This window comes from Colius striatus, chromosome Z (genome assembly GCF_028858725.1).
Source record: "Colius striatus isolate bColStr4 chromosome Z, bColStr4.1.hap1, whole genome shotgun sequence".
NCBI lineage: Eukaryota > Metazoa > Chordata > Aves > Coliiformes > Coliidae > Colius > Colius striatus.
In genome coordinates, this window is record NC_084790.1 from 6115300 (window position 1) to 6133808 (window position 18509).

Genomic DNA, 18509 nt, shown 5'->3' on the forward strand with positions numbered 1-18509 from the left:
CTCCTATGCTTTCCCCTTCTGCTCTGTTGGTGCTTCAAAGCTGGGGCAAGATGACCCATAGCACTACTGTTACATAGAACTTACACTTGCGAGGGCTTTAGTTTCTGCTGGTCTTGTACCCTGAACCACCTCCCAGGAAGTGCTGAAGCACTGCTGGTGATGTGAGGAATAAAGACTGAGCAGTGTGATTTGACCCCAGCTTGTCAAACTGCAGCTTTTGTTCTGCCTGTGTGTCCCTGGGCACCCTGGCTCTGTGCACTGCAGCAGAGGTGGCTGTTTTCTGTGCAGCAGAGAAAGAGAAGGTTCATGGGACAGACAGGAAGGCAGCTGAATGTTGCCAAGGAGTTTCTCTCCTTGCAGTGGACTCTGCAGTTTTTGCATTTAAATGCAGAATCTTTAACTTAACCTCTTCAGTGCAACATGTACATTGTGCAGGTGGCTCCGGGCTTGTATCTGATCCCATGTTCACACCAGATTTTGCACATTTCTCTGTTCTGTGTGACTCTGGTGCCTCAAATGGGTGCTATTGTACATGTGCCACCACAAGTGCCTGCAGAGAAAGGAAATTAGCTTTGATTCTCTCACAGAAGCTTTGATTCTCTCACAGGCAGTCATTTCTGTTGGGTCCTATGGTACACGACTGTAAAATGGAGATGGTGCTGCAGAGCTTGTGTGAGGATGAACAGCAGAGCTGCTTTCATGGAATCATAAAATAGTAGGGATTGGAAGGGACCTCTAGAGATCATCTAGTCCACTCCCTCTGCTAAAGCAATTGCAGTTCACTAACCTGCCTGAAACACCTTTGTCTGGCACTTCAGTCGAGTATGTTGCATGCCTGCCAAGTGGAGTGTGCATCTGAGAGCTAAGTTCCACGCTGTCTTGTCAGCTACCGTGGGTGCCTTCATGCCTCTGTTTGAAGGTGTTTGATGTTGGGCTAGCTAATAGTGAGTTCTGGAGTATTTCTCAGCTCACTGGTTGCCTGAATTGCATTGCAGGAGCTCTGTCTGGGAACACAAGAGGAGTATGACAGCACTCAGTATCCTCCTGCATTGGCTGGTTCAGGGAAGTTGGGGTGATACCTGATCTGTCAGGCTTTCCCTGCTCTGGGATGTGTTTTGGTACCCACTGGAGCATGAAACAAGTCCTGTCAGTTTGTTTCTGACCACATATTAATGGAGAAAATTGTAATAACCGTGAAAAACTAATGGCCACACTAATAGCCCTGCTTGTGATAGATTGTAAGCATTCTCAGAGCAGATGAGCCCTTCCAGGCTCCTTGTACCACTGACCACTCTGTAAAAGGGACGTTCCTCAACTGCTTATCATGGGAATGTGCTTTGTAACTGTTCCACATCAGTGACACAGAGGAGTGCAGTAGCTGTCAGTGGGGGTGGATGTCTGTTTTTCTTTCTTCAGGCAGTGCAACCTCTCAGGAAAGCAGCTTTTTCCTCCTTTTGCTGTTATTTGCCAGTCAAAGTAAAGGAGTCTTTTGATGGAGCAGAACACTGTCATGCTGTTGACTGTCCTAATTCATTAAGGCTCCAGCAGCACTTTCAGGAACTTTTCTTTCCTCTTTTCCCTCTCCCTATCCAGGCAGATGTAAACGCTACTTTTCTGCTATTGCTGGAACATGCAAAGAGCACGTTGGGTTATGTTTCCTTCCCTGCCAGACTCTTTTCACGGGCAGCCATGTGAGGACTTTACTGTGCTGCTGTGTGTAGTTGTTCAGCTACCTCTCTGCGTGCAGTGCAGTCTTTGGAAGGCAGTGCAAGGGAAATATTACGCTTCCATCATTTTCTGGTAAGTGAGGTACATGGAGGTACAAGCCTGAATGCTGATGAGCCTGCCTTAAAACCTCCAGCAGCAGGGAAGATGTTCTGATTTTCAGTGGGTTGGGCTGAGCCTGAGATAGGAAGAGTCAAAGAGAATTAGCTGGTAAATAAGATCTCCAGCCTTTTCTTTGATCCGCTCTGCATCTTCAACTGCTTAAAGGCTTCCCAAGGAAGCAGGGTTTTGGGGGAGGAAGAATTTATCCATCCAAAGACTATCCCGTGGCTCTGTTAAATGCATGACTGCAAGATACTCTAGCAGGGGGCTGGGAAGAAATCTGAAGGTAGCCTAGCAAATCCCTGCCAAAGAGGCTTCTCTTCCTTCTATTCACGAAGAGCCTGCTGAGCAGACAGGGCAAGCTTTAAAACTACTGTGACTTCCCTTTTTTTGCTGCCATGTAAGCTCCTCTGATCAGAGCTTTAATCTAGCTAAAGTTAGTGGATTTGCAGAAAGCCTGATCTTTGTATCACAGTATAGAATGAGGAGGGTGATCTGAAGTGCTGACATCTCCTTGGGCAGTGGTCAGCCTTAAACACCCTTCTGGCATTGCACAGAGAAAGCCAGGGCAGGGGAAGCTGGTGTAGTGGTGTTGCAAAAGGTTGGTTTCGACTTGGTTGGATAAGCCAGTCAAAAATTGGAAAGGTAAAAAGGGGTAGAAGGTCAAGGAAGGAAGAGACCAATAGCAGCAGTAGGTGCTGTGTGTTGACATGGAGGTGCTAAGGTGTGTGGTGAGGTGAAGGTAGAGCCTTGCTGCCCTTATGTCCCTGTAGCGTCCCTCAGGGGCTTCTTCTGCTTACTCAAGTGCTGCTCCAGAGAGCCCTACCTGAAGGAGAGCCATACAGCTGGGAGCACACAGGTTGTGGTGTCTGGCTTCCACTCTGTTTTGGCTCCAGCCTCCTCTTTGATGAGCCTTTTCACTTCTGTTTCCCTTGCAGGGAAGATGGGAACAACGATTGGTCTTTGGCAAACCACCCTGTGCTTCTGCCAATAGCAATTGATTCAAGGCTTAGGGTTAATATTCCTACATTGCAATCTGCTTGTATATATTCACCCAGGTGACTCCCAGCGCATTCTTGCTCTTGAAGGAGGCCTTATTTACAGTGCCTTTTTATTTGGACAAAGGAGAGACATGCAGGTAAAACCGTTTCCCACCTCTGAGTCCAGCTACTCTTGCAGTTCAGGCCGTTGGTTGGAGTTGTGACTGGATTATCTCGTCTTCTAATTGCCACCCTGCTTGGAGGCAGCTGCTGAACTGGGCCTAAGCTGATTTTGGATGGCAAATTCTCTTAGTTTAATTCTCAGCAACACTGAGGAACTTGTCAACATGCAAATATCCCTTGGCGTTTCTCTAGCCACAAGCATGCCCTGGAGACCTTTGCCAGCTGGTGACCCCCAGCAATTAGCTTGCCAGGCTCTTAGCTGTGGACAGGTTCCATTTGTAAGGGCTCTTTACTAACGGTTCCCTGAACTCTGATGCCTTTGAACCCAGCTTGTCTATTCCCTTTTGATGCTGTTGGTACAGAATTGTGATGTCTCATTCTTTGAGCTTTCCTTGCCCTGTTACCACTCTCACTTCTGCCCACTTCCTTTCCAGACTTCTTAATATGTCATTGGCTGATGTGGGAATTCTTTATTTCCTGGTGTCAGTAACCTTTGGGTCCCAAATGGGTATGTATGAGGCCAGTGTGCCTCAAAGCCATTCTCTTGTGAACCTAAACTCGCCCCACATCTGCATGGAAGGTGTCCTACCACCATAGAAAGATGTTCAAAGTTCCAGACTCCCAAGGAGTCACTTAAACTATAGCATATAAAAAAAAAAGTGGGAAAAAAATGAAGACACACACATTTCTGAGACCATTTCTTTTGCAACTCCCTCTTATTCTTCTAAGAGGCATTTGTCTGTCTTTGAACCCAAAAGAAGTTTTTCTAGCCTCTTGACTAGATAGCTTGAAACTCTGTGGGATTTCTCAGCTTGCTGCAATATTAGGCAGTGCCAGTGATTAATGAGATCACAGTCTGTATTCCTTCCTCTGTCAGCTTCTCAAAAAGACAGTACTTGGAGAAGTGCACAAAGGAGATGAAAAGGAAGCTGCTTGTGAATTATAAACAGCCTTTCAGGCTGATGTTATTTCATGGGGCTGTCACTCCATTTTAATTAAGTAATTCAGGTGGAATGATGTTTTTTTAAGAAACCCTGTTTGTGTTTGATCATCTTTCAGAGGTAACACTTAGATAGCTCATGTCTGTTGAATTTTCATTTTCAAGTAACAAGAGTGGATGCTCACTGCCCTTACTGATTAGATAACAGAGAAGGAAGACACTGCAGCATCTGAGCACAGGATACAACAGCCGAGAGGCTTTGCACTGTCAGTGTCTGGGTGGTTGCTTGGATGTTTTGTGGCTGGTGTGAAAGATGGAGCTGCTCGATTGGACTTAGTGATGAGTACCAGAGTGTGCAAATCCATCTGATTTCTCTAAAAGCACTGCACTCAGTTTATGCTGAAATTTCTCATTCCTCTGTTTTCTCACCAACATGTGGCTCGTAACCCCCGCACCCAGCCACGAGCAGATCTGCCAACGCCTGGTTTATTTTGGGGTTTGCGCGTATGTAAATCAAGCCATCGGTTCCCAGACTCGTGATCTCTGGAGCTGCGAAGTTTGAATCGTTGCAGATCAAGATTCTACCTCTTCCTCTGTCATCGGGGATAGTCCCGCAGCAGTTCAGAGCAGGGGCTGTAAGATTGTGTCCTGTTGATCTCAGGCTGCAGTTGTAGCTCTATGTGTTGCTGGGCCCAGGGGTGAGTGGGGTGCAGCTGATGACCCATTTTCCTTGGATGGGCATCACGGGAGCACTCATCTCCTGGCACCAGAAGGGTTGAGGGGCTGCGTTTTTGTGCTCCTTTGTGGCAGTGCTAATGTTGTCTGGCACAGATTACACAAGGCTGAGTGCCGCTAAAGCACAGCTGTGTGGTCTCTGGCATCTGCTTTCTGTCCCCTCTGCCACTCGGCCACTCTCAATAGGGAATATTGTTTTCAGTATTGGTTTTATTTACCTTTCATTGTGGAGAAACGTTTTGCCAAGAGATTAAAACTTCAGTTTGCCTGACTTGATTTGGGATCTAAATCTTCCCAGGCGGAAAGTAATGGAGGCTTTGTGCGTGGTTTGCTGGTGGCTATCCTGCGCAGCAGCAGAATGAGGGCTCTGCTGTGTCTTTGTGCTGGTGGTGATGTGTCCTGACTGTGCTCCAGAAAGACATCTGGGGTGCTAGTTTGCTGGCTGTGCAGGAATGACTGCTGCCTGACGGGCAGGGGACTGTGTGAAGCCATGGGCCTTTGTGCTCTCCAGTGCAGAGGGGTCATTAGGCAGGAGAAACGTGCTGGTTAATGGGAGAAGTTTCTTTCCAACACCTGGGGCTGGTTTATGCCCTGTAAACGAGTCTTAAATGTGTTCTAGATGGAAACTTCTCATGTATTTAGTTCATTTATTGATTCCATTTTCTTTTTTAATTGCAGTTTGCCTAGGCAAAACAGTTGGCTTTACTCACAGTAGTGCCGCTCCAGCCACGTTCTAGTAGCTTTTCCTTCCACTGACAGCCTAGACCAGGCCATTTTAATGATGCCTTTAAGCCTAACAAGAGAAGTGCTTTCATTTCTGTCTCAGTTCTGATGGACATGAATCCTGGACAGTGTCAGAGTTGTGTCTCTGGTGTCTTGACTCACCATCATGGCATCTTTCAAATGAGGCAAGGTCAGGCTGGGCACAGATGGGCACAGAGACCTTTGTGAGTGTTGGACTGAAAGCAGTGCATGGTTTTGCAAGCAGCATGGGGACTGTCACATAAAGAAGATAGGCTCTACTGTCAGGTCTCTGCAACCTTGTGTGAAAGGTGTGATGTTGCTTTTAGCATCTGTGCCAAACTCCACTCTTGCTCTGGTCTTCAGTGCTGTCAGTGGCTATTAAAGATTTGCATCATTTCACTTAAGGCTTTTCCTTACTGGATGTGTAGTCCTGAATGCTGTGGGCTCTTTGAGATGTAAATTGCTATTTTGGCTTTTAGCTCCTAATGTCTTGTGCAACACACACCTCCAGGGACTGTTCTGGCGCCTGGTGCAGCCGTGAAATGCTATTCAAATGCTTGAGAGTTGCTCCTGGTTGCTCAATGTTGAGCTTAGCTGACTGAGTCCTGGAGAAACGTATCCAGCCAGAGTCACTCTGTGATCTGTATACCTTGAGCCACCCTGCTCTCCCTCCACTCTGTAGTGAATCCACACGCACACCCAGCCCACTCTGGTTACAGCAGATTGGAGTATCTGCTCCTGTCCAGATTACACTTGTCTGGAGCTGCCTGAAAGGGAGTTGTAGTGAGGTGGGAGTCAATCTCCTTTCTCCCCATAGCCTCGTGATAGGACACGAGGAAACCGCCTCAAGTTGCACCAGGACAGGTTTAGATTGGACATAAGGAAGAACTTTTTCACTTAGAGGGTTATTAGGCATTGGAATGGGCTGCCCACGGAGGTGGTGGAGTCACCATCCCTGGAGCTATTTAAAAGACACATAGATGAGATGCTGAGGGACATGGACTCATTTAGTGATGGGCTTGGCAGTGTGAGGGCAGTGGTTGGACTTGATGATCTTAAAGATGTTTTCCAACTGTAATGATTCTATGATTCTATAATCTTAACACAATGGGAACGACAAAGCAATTCGCGTTTAGTGGCAGGAGATGGCCTAACTCCCACCAGTTAAAACTTGCCTCTTGGACAAACTGGATTTATGCTCAGGGCGCTAAGTAAGTTGCACATACACGGCAAAAAGCAGAGGTACTGGTGAGCTGGGGCCAGAAGTCAGGCTGTTTCTCCAGCTCCTGGTGACAACAACTTTGCACACTGCTTCCCGGACAGAGTGCATTGTGCACAGCTCAGAGCAGCTGCTCAGCACACCTCCTCTCTCAGAGCAGCTGCTCAGCACACCTCCTCTCTCAAAAGGCGGGCTGCAGGTTTGGGAGAGGTACAGTTTAGAGGAGCTGTTAATTATGGGATGGGCTGTTGCTTTTTAGATAGTGTCCCTGGTTAACAAGAATAGTTCTGCTGAAAACGGATAAGATTCTTTGAAGGGTTTGTGCTTTATCTGTCATGCAGAGGATGCTGTGGAAGTTTATCTCTGCACAGTTGTAATTATTCAGTACTGAACCATTGCTTCAAGGTGGAGCTGATTTTATACTTTTTAGACTATTTTTTACCCTTAATGTTTTGTTTTTCACTGAGAGACACTTCCCCTTCCCCCACTCGAAAAGTAAAACAAATGGGATTATCGTTATAGACTTCTTTCAAAATTCAAAGCAGTTTCTCAAATGCACATTTTTTCCAGACTGTCTTTGTTTAAGAAGTCTAATCTAAAATACACAGCTTTAATAAGGCGTAAATTCTCTTTAGTCTTATGAATTTATTACCTGAGTCAAAATCCAAAGCAAAGCTGAGACTTTCTCTGTAGAATAAGAGGACGTTGTGTACAGACATTTCAGTTTTGCTTCTTGGTTTCCACTACACAGATCTTTCCTAAGACTGTGTACATCATCAGTATGGTTTTGAGTGAGCAGTGTTTTTAGCTGACATCTATAATGGATGAAAGAGGGAGAGAGTGAAGCTCAGCATCCATCAGAGAGGCATAAAATGTCTTTCTAGATGATGTTCCTGATGAATAGGACCGTATGATTATATAGGCTCTGTATTTCAAATTCTACTGGGAGAGCTTTGCAGCTTTGAGATAATGGTGGTGGTGGCTCACTCATATTTACCCGTTGAATCACTTTGTGAGATTAATGTTAATTATTTGCTTATCTGGTGCTGATGAAATTTCATCAGCCCTATTGTAATGGGTTTAAATCTCTGCCCTCCCAGGCCTCAGAGGGCAAATTGTAGGAAATGCTTCTTGTGGGAGGGGCAGCACTTGTGATAAAAGGCATCTGTTGAGTGAGCATTTCTTCAGCTAAAAGCAAGATGCAGGAGCTGGATCCCCTTCTCTGCCCTTTGGCTCATGCCAGTTTGAGGAGTTCTTGTTCTCCCCTGACACTGCTCGCTGCATATAGTGGCTCAGGCGCAGAGTGACTCCGCTCCTCTGCGTGCCGCGCTACAGACACGGTGGGAGGACGTGATGCTTCATCTGCAGGGAGATGATTCTACTCTCCATAGCAAACCAGGCATCAGTCTCCAAAATCAGTGTCCAAATGAATGAGTGACCATAGCATTTCATAAGCTGCAGCCAGGTTTCAAGTGCTCTCAAGGCCCCTTTGAGTGTTTTTTTTTAATGGATCTTTGTGGCTTTTGTACATGCTTTTTTTCCTTGTAACAAAAAAAGCAACTTTTCCTGTCTTGTCTCTGACAAATCAATGGCTACATGCTCCTAAGTCCATCTCCAGTCATCTGGCTCAGATATGACTGAGTCTTGCGCTGTGTGGAGCTTTGGGAATAGAGGCTGTCTCTGCTCTGCTGTGAGCAGCAGTGTGTTAAAAGCCGTCTGGCAAAGCTCAGACACAGAGCAAGACTATCAGCTTCTCTAAAGAACACCCGTCCATTTTCTTGTGCTGAAAAGTCCTGTCCCTGGCAGGTCAGCAGGAAGCAGGGTGGCAGAGCCCTGTGACCACACGGCAGATCCCTCAGCCTTTGCTGAATCACTGCATGCTGCCGTTGTGCCAAGGGCTGCACAGATGCTAAATGCTCTATTCAGAGGGAAAGTGTAGGATCTTTGGCTCTGGAGCCAGCAGATGAGCCTTTGGCGGGGTATGCGAGCTCACTAGTTGTCAGGCTAGGAGTCCTCTCTGGGAAATTCTTGTCCAGAAACAAGAAAGGACTAGATATGCCTTTCCAGGGAGACTGGGAGAGACACTGATTGCTCTTCTCTGAAAAACAAATGGGAGGAAGAGAGAAAAGGAGGCAGAATAAGGAAGCAGTAAGCCTCATTCACATCTAGCACTGCAGATTTGTGAGTGATTTGCCTCTGGGGCTGCAGCTGAGAAGCAAAGATATTACTATCTGTAGATGTTTAGTGAACTGAGCTGGGCTGGTGGCTATGGACCACCAATTGTGAGTCAGGTAGGAACTGCTTCTACCATCCACATTTACCTACCAACAGACAGGGCAGCACGTGAGGAAAACTGCTGTACCTGGTCTGGTGTGTGTGTTTAGGGCAGAGGTCACACTGCTGGAGGTGCACACACACAAACACACAAGAGCAGCACATTTGTGTGTCATTTTACACTCATGTTCATGCCCATATTGCTTTTGTGAGCTGTACAGTAGGTTAACATGATATTTTAGTGTTTCAATGCTAAGTAGACATGTAAATAATATCAAGTGGTGGCCAGGTGATGTTCAGATATAATCAATAAGATTCTTTGAGTTCTAGGAGGTCAGCCATATGTCCAAATAATTAGGGCCATTTTTGCTCCATTTTTGAGATAAGAAAATGAAGCGTTTATTTTGTATTTTATACTTCATTTTTTATGGGTGATTTCCTTTCAGGGCAAGATCTGAAGCTGACTTAGTACAGTTCAGTAAAGTCGCTTTGTGGATGTCTAAGGCAGAAATTAAATTGCATAGTCATCTTGCTAAGGCTTAAAAAAAGCTGGGTGAGAGATCTGATTACTAGCACTGGAGTTTCTCATGCCTAGTTCCATATATCCAGTTAATTTACTGCCAGCAGACAAACCCACATGAGTTTGCCACCTTGCTGGTGGTAACCTGAGCTTCATTGCATGTGATTACACTAATACCTGGTTATTAATCACTGCCAATGGCTGTAATTATGTCAGCTATTAGGAAGTCAAAGTAAAAGCAATATCTGACCGCCCAGCGTGGAGAATAAGGGGAGATATGGTCACTGCTTCACAGAAACAGATAATGTAAACAGGTAATGTTTGTTGAAGCCTTCATTTCCTGCTGCAGATAGATGCACATTAGAAAAATAACCGCATTTTAGCACCTTTCTACTTCCATTTCAGTGTCCTGAGCTGCTTAGTGTGCTCTGCTGTACAGCACAGTATTGGCTTTCTGAGCACTGCAAGAGGGATTCAGGGTTAAAGCAGCTGTTAACGCTGTCCTGCCAGACCCACAGCCAAGCAAGGCCCTCTTTTCTAAGAGCCCCTGGTCTGAATCCTTCCCTGGAGAGTCCTGGTTTACCCCGGTGTGTCACTTTTTGATTGCTTTGAAGGTGATCAGTGTATGGTTATAGCTGTGTGTCCTTGATGGGTGTATCCACAGGGGCAGAAGGCATCCCTTGCTACAGCAGTGTCACACCTTGCCAGCAGGCACTTCTGTGGAGAGACTGATTAAATTGGCAAATGCAGAGTGCGGAGTGTGCAGCAGAAGGATGTCTGCCCTAAGCATGCTGCTTCCTGTGATCACCTGCGACAGAACAGTGGCTGAGCAGTGTCCCGTGTGCACCAGGATGGGCATTTGGCTTGGAGCATCTTAAATCCCTGTGGAATTTCAATGTTGCAGTTGGGCAGAAGTTGCTTATATGCTTATTTTGATGGATGCAGTGGCTGGCACATGCTTTTGCTTGTACAGGAATAATTAGATCTCCCTGTTCTTCACAAGGAACATTTGCTCCTTTATATGTTATTTATGCGAAATCTGTGTTCTCCTCTTGTCTAATGTCCATAGGTGATTTTTTTTTCTGTTCTCTGAGTGTGAATTGCTGTGGCCTGCTGCGCTGAGGGCTTGGTGCAGCTCTGCTGAAGCACAGCATCTTTCTGGGACAGCCCTTGTAGATCCCAGTTTGGCATGTTGGCCCTCCCTTCCCACTGTCAAAACATAGTCCTGGTGGGTTTGGAGGCACTAATGTTAGGTGCTTTGAGTAGTATTTCAGCACTGATGTGAAACCAAATAGGTAACGTACCTTGAACTGTAACCTTCCCTGAGCAAAATGGTGTGACTTCAGGGCTCATCAGGAAAAGAGAACAGGCAGATACAGTCTTACAGTACTGAAAAGATGGTTGTCTTTTCTTGGCTTACTGCTCCCAGCGGGATGTTTAGTGCTCCTGGAAATCTGCTGACAAACCAAAATTGTCTTGTGGAGCAGTAGGTGGGCCCCAAATGAAGATGTGTTGTGTCTGGTGTTGCCTGACAGATGCTTGTTTTTACTCTGCTTTTCAGGTAACTTTGCTGAGAGAAGGCGGAGCAGCGTCAGGACGTCACCATGATGGAGGATCACGCAGCTGGCCAGGAGAAGCACATCCCATCAGGTGAGCACCTGCAGATGTAAAGGACCTGCCTTGCCTACTGCTGAGACAATGACTTAAGTGAGGAGAGCAGGGCCAACGTGCAAGGGGTCCTTGAGGATAGCCAGGAGGAGACGGTACGTGTGTCTGGAAGGTTACTGTGGATCGGCTGGCTGCAGCCAGTGAACAGTGGGTAGTCTACAAGATGCTCTGATGTTCATAGTCAGAGGAGAACGCTGCTATGTGATATCATTGCCCAGCAAGAGCAGAACAACCCTTATCTAGACTGGTGATGATCCTGTTGCTGCAGCTTTGCAAATGTGTTTTTTTTGTGTTCACTCCTTAGTTTGCTATAAAATCACAGCACTACTTTTATTTTGAGACTTGGCTCAAGGATGCTGCTCGCTGCCTGCTTTTTCATCTGCACAGGGAGATGAGGGAACTGAACAGAGAGCTCTAGGAGTGAGGGTCATGCAAGTCTTTTGCCCCATATTTCTGACCTGCATCTCAAGAACCTTTTCCTTTCTCATTCCACCATGCTCCACATTTGAGCTTGGAAACCCACATAACACCAGCAGTCCTGATAGGACTCACTCACAGCTATGCTCCATATAAACATCGTCTTAATTTTCTTTTCTTGAGGTGCTTTGGACCCACCTTACACTGTATAAATGGATTGTTTCAGTCCTGGAGAGGCTCCATAGCATCCATTCATCCTGGATTCTGTAATGCATTTCAGTCTGATAACTCCTCTCAGCTTGTAGCCTCAGCTTCTCACATCACAGATTCCCAGGGATTTTGCTTATCCCAGTTTGAGTCATCTTTTCCAAGTAATTTTTTCCAGTTCTCTTTATTTTATGTGCCCAGACTCCTTGCAGAGAGGAGACTTGTGCCTCTTGCCTTGCTCTTCTAACAAATGACCTCTGCAACCAAGTCTTTGCACAGTACATTGTGTGCTACACCAAACCCTTTACAAAGACTCGCTGGTTTGCAAGGATTAGAACTGATGCATCATGGAAGTGTTCAGCAGCCTGCTCTGGGAGGGAGGCTAATGGCTCTAGAAGTGGCAGAGAGGACAACAGTGACTCAAGGGTTGTATATCTTTCCGGCTTACCTTGCTAAGATCTCCTTTCCTGCTTGTGCCATGCTTTGCTCTTTCTACCTGTCCGGTTCGCTGGGCTTTTCTTTTGCTGATGGGTTTCTGCTTATTCCTTTTGGTGGTTACACTGATGCTTTTGGTTGGCATTTTCCTGCTTTGCTTGCTTGCTAGTTCAGGTGTTTCATACTCTCCAACCACAGTTTCTCACTACCGTGGATCTGGGCAATCTGAGTTCATAACACACAGGCCGTAATTTGTAGCCAAGGAGTTGTTCTAAGTATTTGAATGTTTTCCAGGCTATCCCCTTCAGATACCAGTCGATGATGGATCGGATGAGCCTGTTTCTGAAACATCTGATGCTAAGAGCACCCCAACTACGGAAGGTGGGAGCTCTTTGACTTACTGCTTTGAAACCATGATGGATGGGGTCGTGGTAAACCTTGCTGAAAGACTCACCGTGCCGTGTTCTGGCAGGGTTTTTCTGGAGGAGTGTCTTCATTCTTGGACAAATGCTCTTCTGTAGTCTCATCACAAGTGATGTTTGCTACTCTGCAAAATGAGATAATGAGCTTTAAAGATGGAGAGTGAGTTGGAAGGCAAGGGAAGGTGAAGTGTTTATTATAGTTTAGGAAGTTGCTTGCGGTTCATTTCCTGAAGACTTTCACATAGTGACAGCGAGGCCACATTAGCTCAGTGCACTGAGGAGCAGTCCCATGTCATTTGCTCAGAGGTTTGCATTATTGTGCTTGCACAAGATACTTGACAGCGTGTCGTGGTTGCTGTGTTCTCTTTCAGAGTGAGATAGACCTCATAGCTCTTTTTTGCCCCTTCTGTATTTACATGTTCATTAGTACAGTCTGATTCATGTCGGAATGATGAGATGGGCAGTCTACACATAAACCAAAACCATGCTGAGATAGAAGTCATAGTAGGGCTCAAGGCATGTCTGTGCTGCTCCAGAGTGTTATCTGAATGCCATGTTTGTAGAAAGAATCTAATTCTGAAGTGGTCTAGAGAGTGATTCACCATTTTAATTAAGTGCACATTTGATGTTCCTCTTTCTACTTTAATCCCAAGTTTCCCCCTCTTGGAGACTTCAGGTAAAGGCTTTAATTTGCAAAATTTATCAAAAAGAAAGGTAGGTAGAGATGTTGATGATCCCTGTCCTGCTGTAGGTGTTGGCTTACCAAGCATCCATGAAGTGGCTCTGTTCCTGTGTATGTGGCTCAAGAAATCTGTTCTGCACCTGGCTCGTGCAAAAGGAGATATTGTTCCTCTTCTCAGTTGGATCAGAACTGTCATGACAAGCAGGCATACCTCTGGTAGACAGAGCCAGTTGTCTGCTTGAGAGCTGCACAGAGTGTGACACAGTCTCAGTGCTCATGTGGTTTATGAAGGTATCTGATGGGAGTTCTTCTTTCCTGCTCCAGACCAGTGATGTCCCCACGCAGATAACGTTGCATTGCATTCAGATCAGGCACCAGTGGCTGTCTTTAGCTGTGCATTTTCAGACAGTGTTTATGCCAAAGCCTTCAGCTGCATAAGGAGTGCACTGGAGATGTGTGGTTTGTGTGGCAGATGGGACAGCTCATGGTGTCCCTACGATAGCATCTTTACTCTGTCACGCTTGATGTCTCCCTTCACAAACACTGGCTCAAGGGAGGGAGTCAGGTGCTCTTCTGAGCAAGAAGTTCTTAAGGCATGTCCTGGCCTCCACAGGGTTTTGCCTCTCAACAGCTATGTGAAAGCTGCATTGTTTTTCAGATGCCACAGCACCTTTAGTGGAGGAAGGAGACCGCGAAGATCAGGGTGATGTCGAACAGCACGGGGAGATCCCAGAAGGAACCACAGGTGAGGGAGACCAAGGTGCAGTTTCATCTCTTGATGCAGACAGAGCAGAGAGCTGGATTACTGCTTAAAAATAATGCTGCAAAACCTCTCACAGGCTTGCTTTGCTCCTGATGCGAGCTTCCTTCTCCATGGCTCACAGAAATGATTCCTAGTGTACAGTTGTTCTCTTGCCTTCCCCATCCTGGGGGAAACTTGCAACCTTTTCTTCTCTCTTTCTCAGCTCCACAGCTGACAATCTTTGTGTCTGGTGTGTCTGTGTTGGCTTCACCTCTCATCTGCAGGCTAGATGCTTAACTGCAGCTCTCAGTCATCTCTGCCAGCAGCCCTGCTTTGCTGGCAAGGTGAGGCACTCACAGCAGGATCTCACTGCTTGTCTCTCTGGTGCTCTTGCTCAGCCCAGCCCATGCAGTTGTCTTTGAAGTGGCAGGCAAAAACCAGGCCACTGCAGCAGTTCTGGGGCTGCTGCTAGTGTGGTGTAAGGACAATGCAGAGGAAGTGATGTGGCTAATTCAGCCTGAATGTTCTGTGGGGAGTCACTGCAACTGGGCCTGGTTTTCCAGGTATGAGAGTCTTTCAGAGGAGGAAGGGAGTGAGTTTGCAGCAGTGGTGTGTATGTACATGAGGGCAGGAGCTCCTGGGACAGTCTGGTCTGTATGTGAAAATTGTTTGTCCTCTGTGCAGTAGCCACTGGCTTTTCCCGGAAGCATCAGGCAGGATCTCAGAAAAGTATTGGACAGAAATGAGCATCTCTTAATGCTTGAACACTGAAACAAGGAGCACACAGCAAATTTGTCCTGTGTCCAGTGCCCAGGCTGCTGGTGGAGCTCTGGGCTGAAATGCAGAGTTGCTCACCTGCTAGCGAGGATGTGCGTTGTGTGGTTCAAGGTCCGACTGCACCAGCGAGCCAGGAAGAAGCAATGTGTCCTGCACTCTTTGGGAAGAAGAATGGGGAAAACCAGAGAAGTTCCTCATTTTATTGTGACACTATGACATACAAATATAATTGGTTAGGCCTTTTTGAAAGTCGTCATGTAATAAATTGAAAACATTCTGATAGAGACAAACCATCGTTGCTGTGGAGAACATTGTGCTTCTCTAATGTACCAGTGGTCCTGAAGTGTCACATTTACATCAGACTTGGATTTGATAGTGTTAAAATAACCTCAGCAGAGTTCATTGCAGTAAGCCAGGTAGTAGACCCCACAAAGATGGGAATCAGGTAAGAGTTAGACGTTAATGTGTGCTACTGGTAACATGAAGCACCAGGTGGGGGGAGAGGAGGGGGTATAAACCTGCATGTTTCCCTGCTCCTTACAGCTTGTTTTCTGAACCTCTGGCTGAAGGAGCTTATACTAACCTGCCACCCTGGATGTGCAAGTTGGGGAAACACTCCTTGAGTCTGGCACAGCACAGTCTGAATAGATCTACCTAGCTCCATCATCAGTGTGGGTCGATTGCCTTTCTGATACTGCCCTGCTCATCCCACAGCGCTGATGGGCAACACTAGTGAGGAGGTGAATAGACTCTCTGGACACGCAGTTCAACTTAATTCTTGTTTTGGTCATGTTTTTCCTGTTCTTTCTCTGAACTGGGACCAGCTGAAGAGGCAGGTGTAGGAGCCACTCCCAACCTGGAGGACCATGCTGCAGGAGATGCCACTCAAGGTTAGTAAATAATTTGTTGCTGAGGTCCAGTTATTGCTGCTCATGTGTGTGTCTGGTTGCTAGTGGCTTGGGAATTTTCTTCTGCAACACAGATGCTCTGCACTGTATGAGCAGTTGTGCAGTTCTCCCCGTTCCTGTCAGAGGAGGGTCATACGTGCTTTGAATGTTCCAGCGTACTCATTTCAGGGAACTGCAGCTTTTCATGCACTCAGTTTCTCTTTCATATGGCTGAAGCCTTGGTGCGTGTTTGTCCTGGCATCCTCTAGGCCAGAAAAGGTAATAACCATAGCTGGGATGGTGCAGTTAGCCAGGAGCAATTGCTCAGCGTTGACTAGAGTCAGAGTCGTGGAGGTCACACAGGAAATAAGTGAATTGTTCAATTAGTATGTCTCTCTCTAATGTAAACTATGTCTCAGACCTACTTGCTGATGCCCTGACTTTAACACTGAGTGTGTTTTTTTCTCATCTGAGTCTTAGAGTGAGTCTTTGACTGACAAAGCCAGGCATGGTGGGCAATGAGTGTTTTTAGAACATTAATTGTGCATCTGCTTAGATGAGCCAAGATATTACCCAGGGACCTCTTGGCTATCTGGAAAGCCTCTCTTGACTCAGTTCAGACTTGATGGAAAACTTCAGGATGGGATTTTCCCAAAGCATCCAGCGCTATCTTAATTCCATTCCCAATTAGGGCAGACTTATGGGTCTTGCTGGCACTAGTACACCGTAGAGCTAATTTAGTGCACTGCTTAAAATCTTAGTTAAACCCCATTTTGTAAGGTCGTTTTCTGCATAGTACATTAAAAATTACTCCGGTTGCTTGGGCAGCATCTTCCCCCCTCATGGCTGTATTAGTGCATTTACAGACATCCTTATCTTTTAAAGAAGTAAATAGGTCTTTGCCTTTTCAGCTCGGGGCAGAATTCAGGTCGTCTTTGCTTTCCACACACAGATGAGGACAATTACGGGCAGCCTGCACCCTGCAATTAAAATAAAACCTTTGCTTGCTGGTCCAGTGGTTTTTGGACTGGCAACTCTTCTGTACTTAAAATAGTAGTGCCACTGCCATACAGAATTCAAGATTGTTAGAAGGAGGGAGTTGAGCTTCTGTCTGCCCTCTTCAGTCTGGTTCTAACTGCTGTTTCTCTATAATTTTTTAGTATTGTCCAGAGGTCTTTCAGCTGTCAGATATGGGGGAACACAGAGCTCTACTCTGATGGTACCTTCTCATGGTTTAAGCCCAGCTGGCAACAAAGACCCGTGCAGCTGCTTGCTCCCTTCTCCTGCCCCTATGTGGGCAGGGGAATAGAATCAGGAGAAAAAGGTAAAAAACCTCATGAGTCGAGATAAGGACAGTTTAGTAGGCCAGCACAAGGGGATAAGAAACAGCTGTGACAGCATTAAAGGAGTGTACAAGGTGAGTGATACCTGGAGCCCAGAGCCTGACGCAACAGCCGCGGTTCCCGTGCCCCGCAGCGGCGCCGTGGGAAAATGAACACTATCCCAGCCAACCCAGGACAAACCTACAGATGACATTTCTGGGTTCTTCTGTGAAATGCAACTTCCCTGAAAGTGATCTTGTAGCAGTGTACTGCTTGTTTCTAATGGTTCTCTTTGATTCGTAGGAAAAGGTGGTTGTTGATGCACACAGAGGGTCTTGGTTGACTTGTTACCAGCTGTCTGCATTTGGAAAAAAGTGATCTTTGCAAGGGGAAGTTGGAATGTGTTTTGGAGCCTCAGGTGGAGAAGCATCTTCTGATTCACAGTTTGTGTCGTGCTGGTGGTCTGCCAGCTCTTGAGCTTGTTCTGCACGTTTTGCCTCAGAACCCCCAACAAGTCCCAGAGTTTGGAAGCCCTTGACCCGACTGTCCACAGCTCTGTGCTCATGCTGTTCATTTGCAGAAGAAGTGAGCCAGGGTGATCTGCTGGCTACTGCAGAAACACCTTTCAAATCCCTGTGGTTATAAGAGGTGTTTCTTGATGCCACATTTCAAATATTACCTACCTCTAGGTGCCAATTTAAGATTTCTCTTAAACCACAGTTTCAGAGGTCTTTGTGTGGGAGTATCCCTTAGCCATTATATTCTCTTAAAATTAGGAGAACACTGATAAAAGACCGAACCAGCCTTGATTTCTTTCTTATTTTGATCTTGTTTGTTAATCTAACAAAGCCACAGTTGAAATCTCAGTACCAAAGTGATCTGATCTACATTCTTTACACTTCAGTGTTCAATACTCAAAAAGACCTGGGAGTATTTGAAGCTGGACAGATTCATAGTATAATATGCACATTCTTACTAGACAGTTGCCTTTAAAGTGATTTACCTGTGTTCAGGGTGAATTCTGCATTGTTCAGTTCATCTTTCCTTCAGTTGAATCAATTCAGCTCCAGCTCAACCAGAACATATGGCTTAGTGCAGCAACAGTTGGGTGAAATTGTAGAGGTCTGTGTCATGCATGAGATCAGCAATAGAACAGAATTCTCTCTTATACCTGCCCCGCCTCCCTTCCCCCCAAAAAAAGAGACATCCGTGTCTCTGTGACCTTAAGGGTTTAAATGTCACAGTTGCTACTCTGCTAAAATGGTGGCAGCAGCACTGGACCTCTAGTTGGAACGTGGCCACAGCCACATTTTTGCTTGTAGTCCGTTCCACCAAGACTGTCTGCTCCACTGGCTGTTGAAATGCACAACAGTAAGAACAGAGACATAGGAGTTCTCTTCCCCAAGCTCATTAGCAATAAAAATGATCAGAATTTGAACTCTGACAGGAGGTAACTGGTGCCATGTCTGCATGAACATCTGCAGGGAAGGAGAAAACAGTAGGGGTTTTGTAAGCCCATGAAGGAGAG

At 46.2% G+C, this 18509-nt stretch overlaps 1 protein-coding gene across 5 annotated transcripts in view; it reads left to right on the forward strand.

Moving 5' to 3' along the window:
• LOC104558224 (microtubule-associated protein tau) overlaps window positions 1–18509 on the forward strand; it is a 62133-nt gene that overhangs the window by 19855 nt on the left and 23769 nt on the right. For 4 of the 5 annotated variants that reach the window (XM_062019356.1, XM_062019359.1, XM_062019355.1 and 1 more), the window contains 4 exons: window positions 10984–11072; window positions 12444–12530; window positions 13912–13998; window positions 15597–15662. In XM_062019356.1, coding sequence (XP_061875340.1) covers window positions 11027–11072; window positions 12444–12530; window positions 13912–13998; window positions 15597–15662 — 286 coding nt within the window. In that variant the 5' untranslated portion in view covers window positions 10984–11026. Of the gene's footprint in view, window positions 1–1780; window positions 1801–10983; window positions 11073–12443; window positions 12531–13911; window positions 13999–15596; window positions 15663–18509 lie in introns of those variants that run through there. The other variant, XM_062019358.1, reaches the window with a different exon arrangement.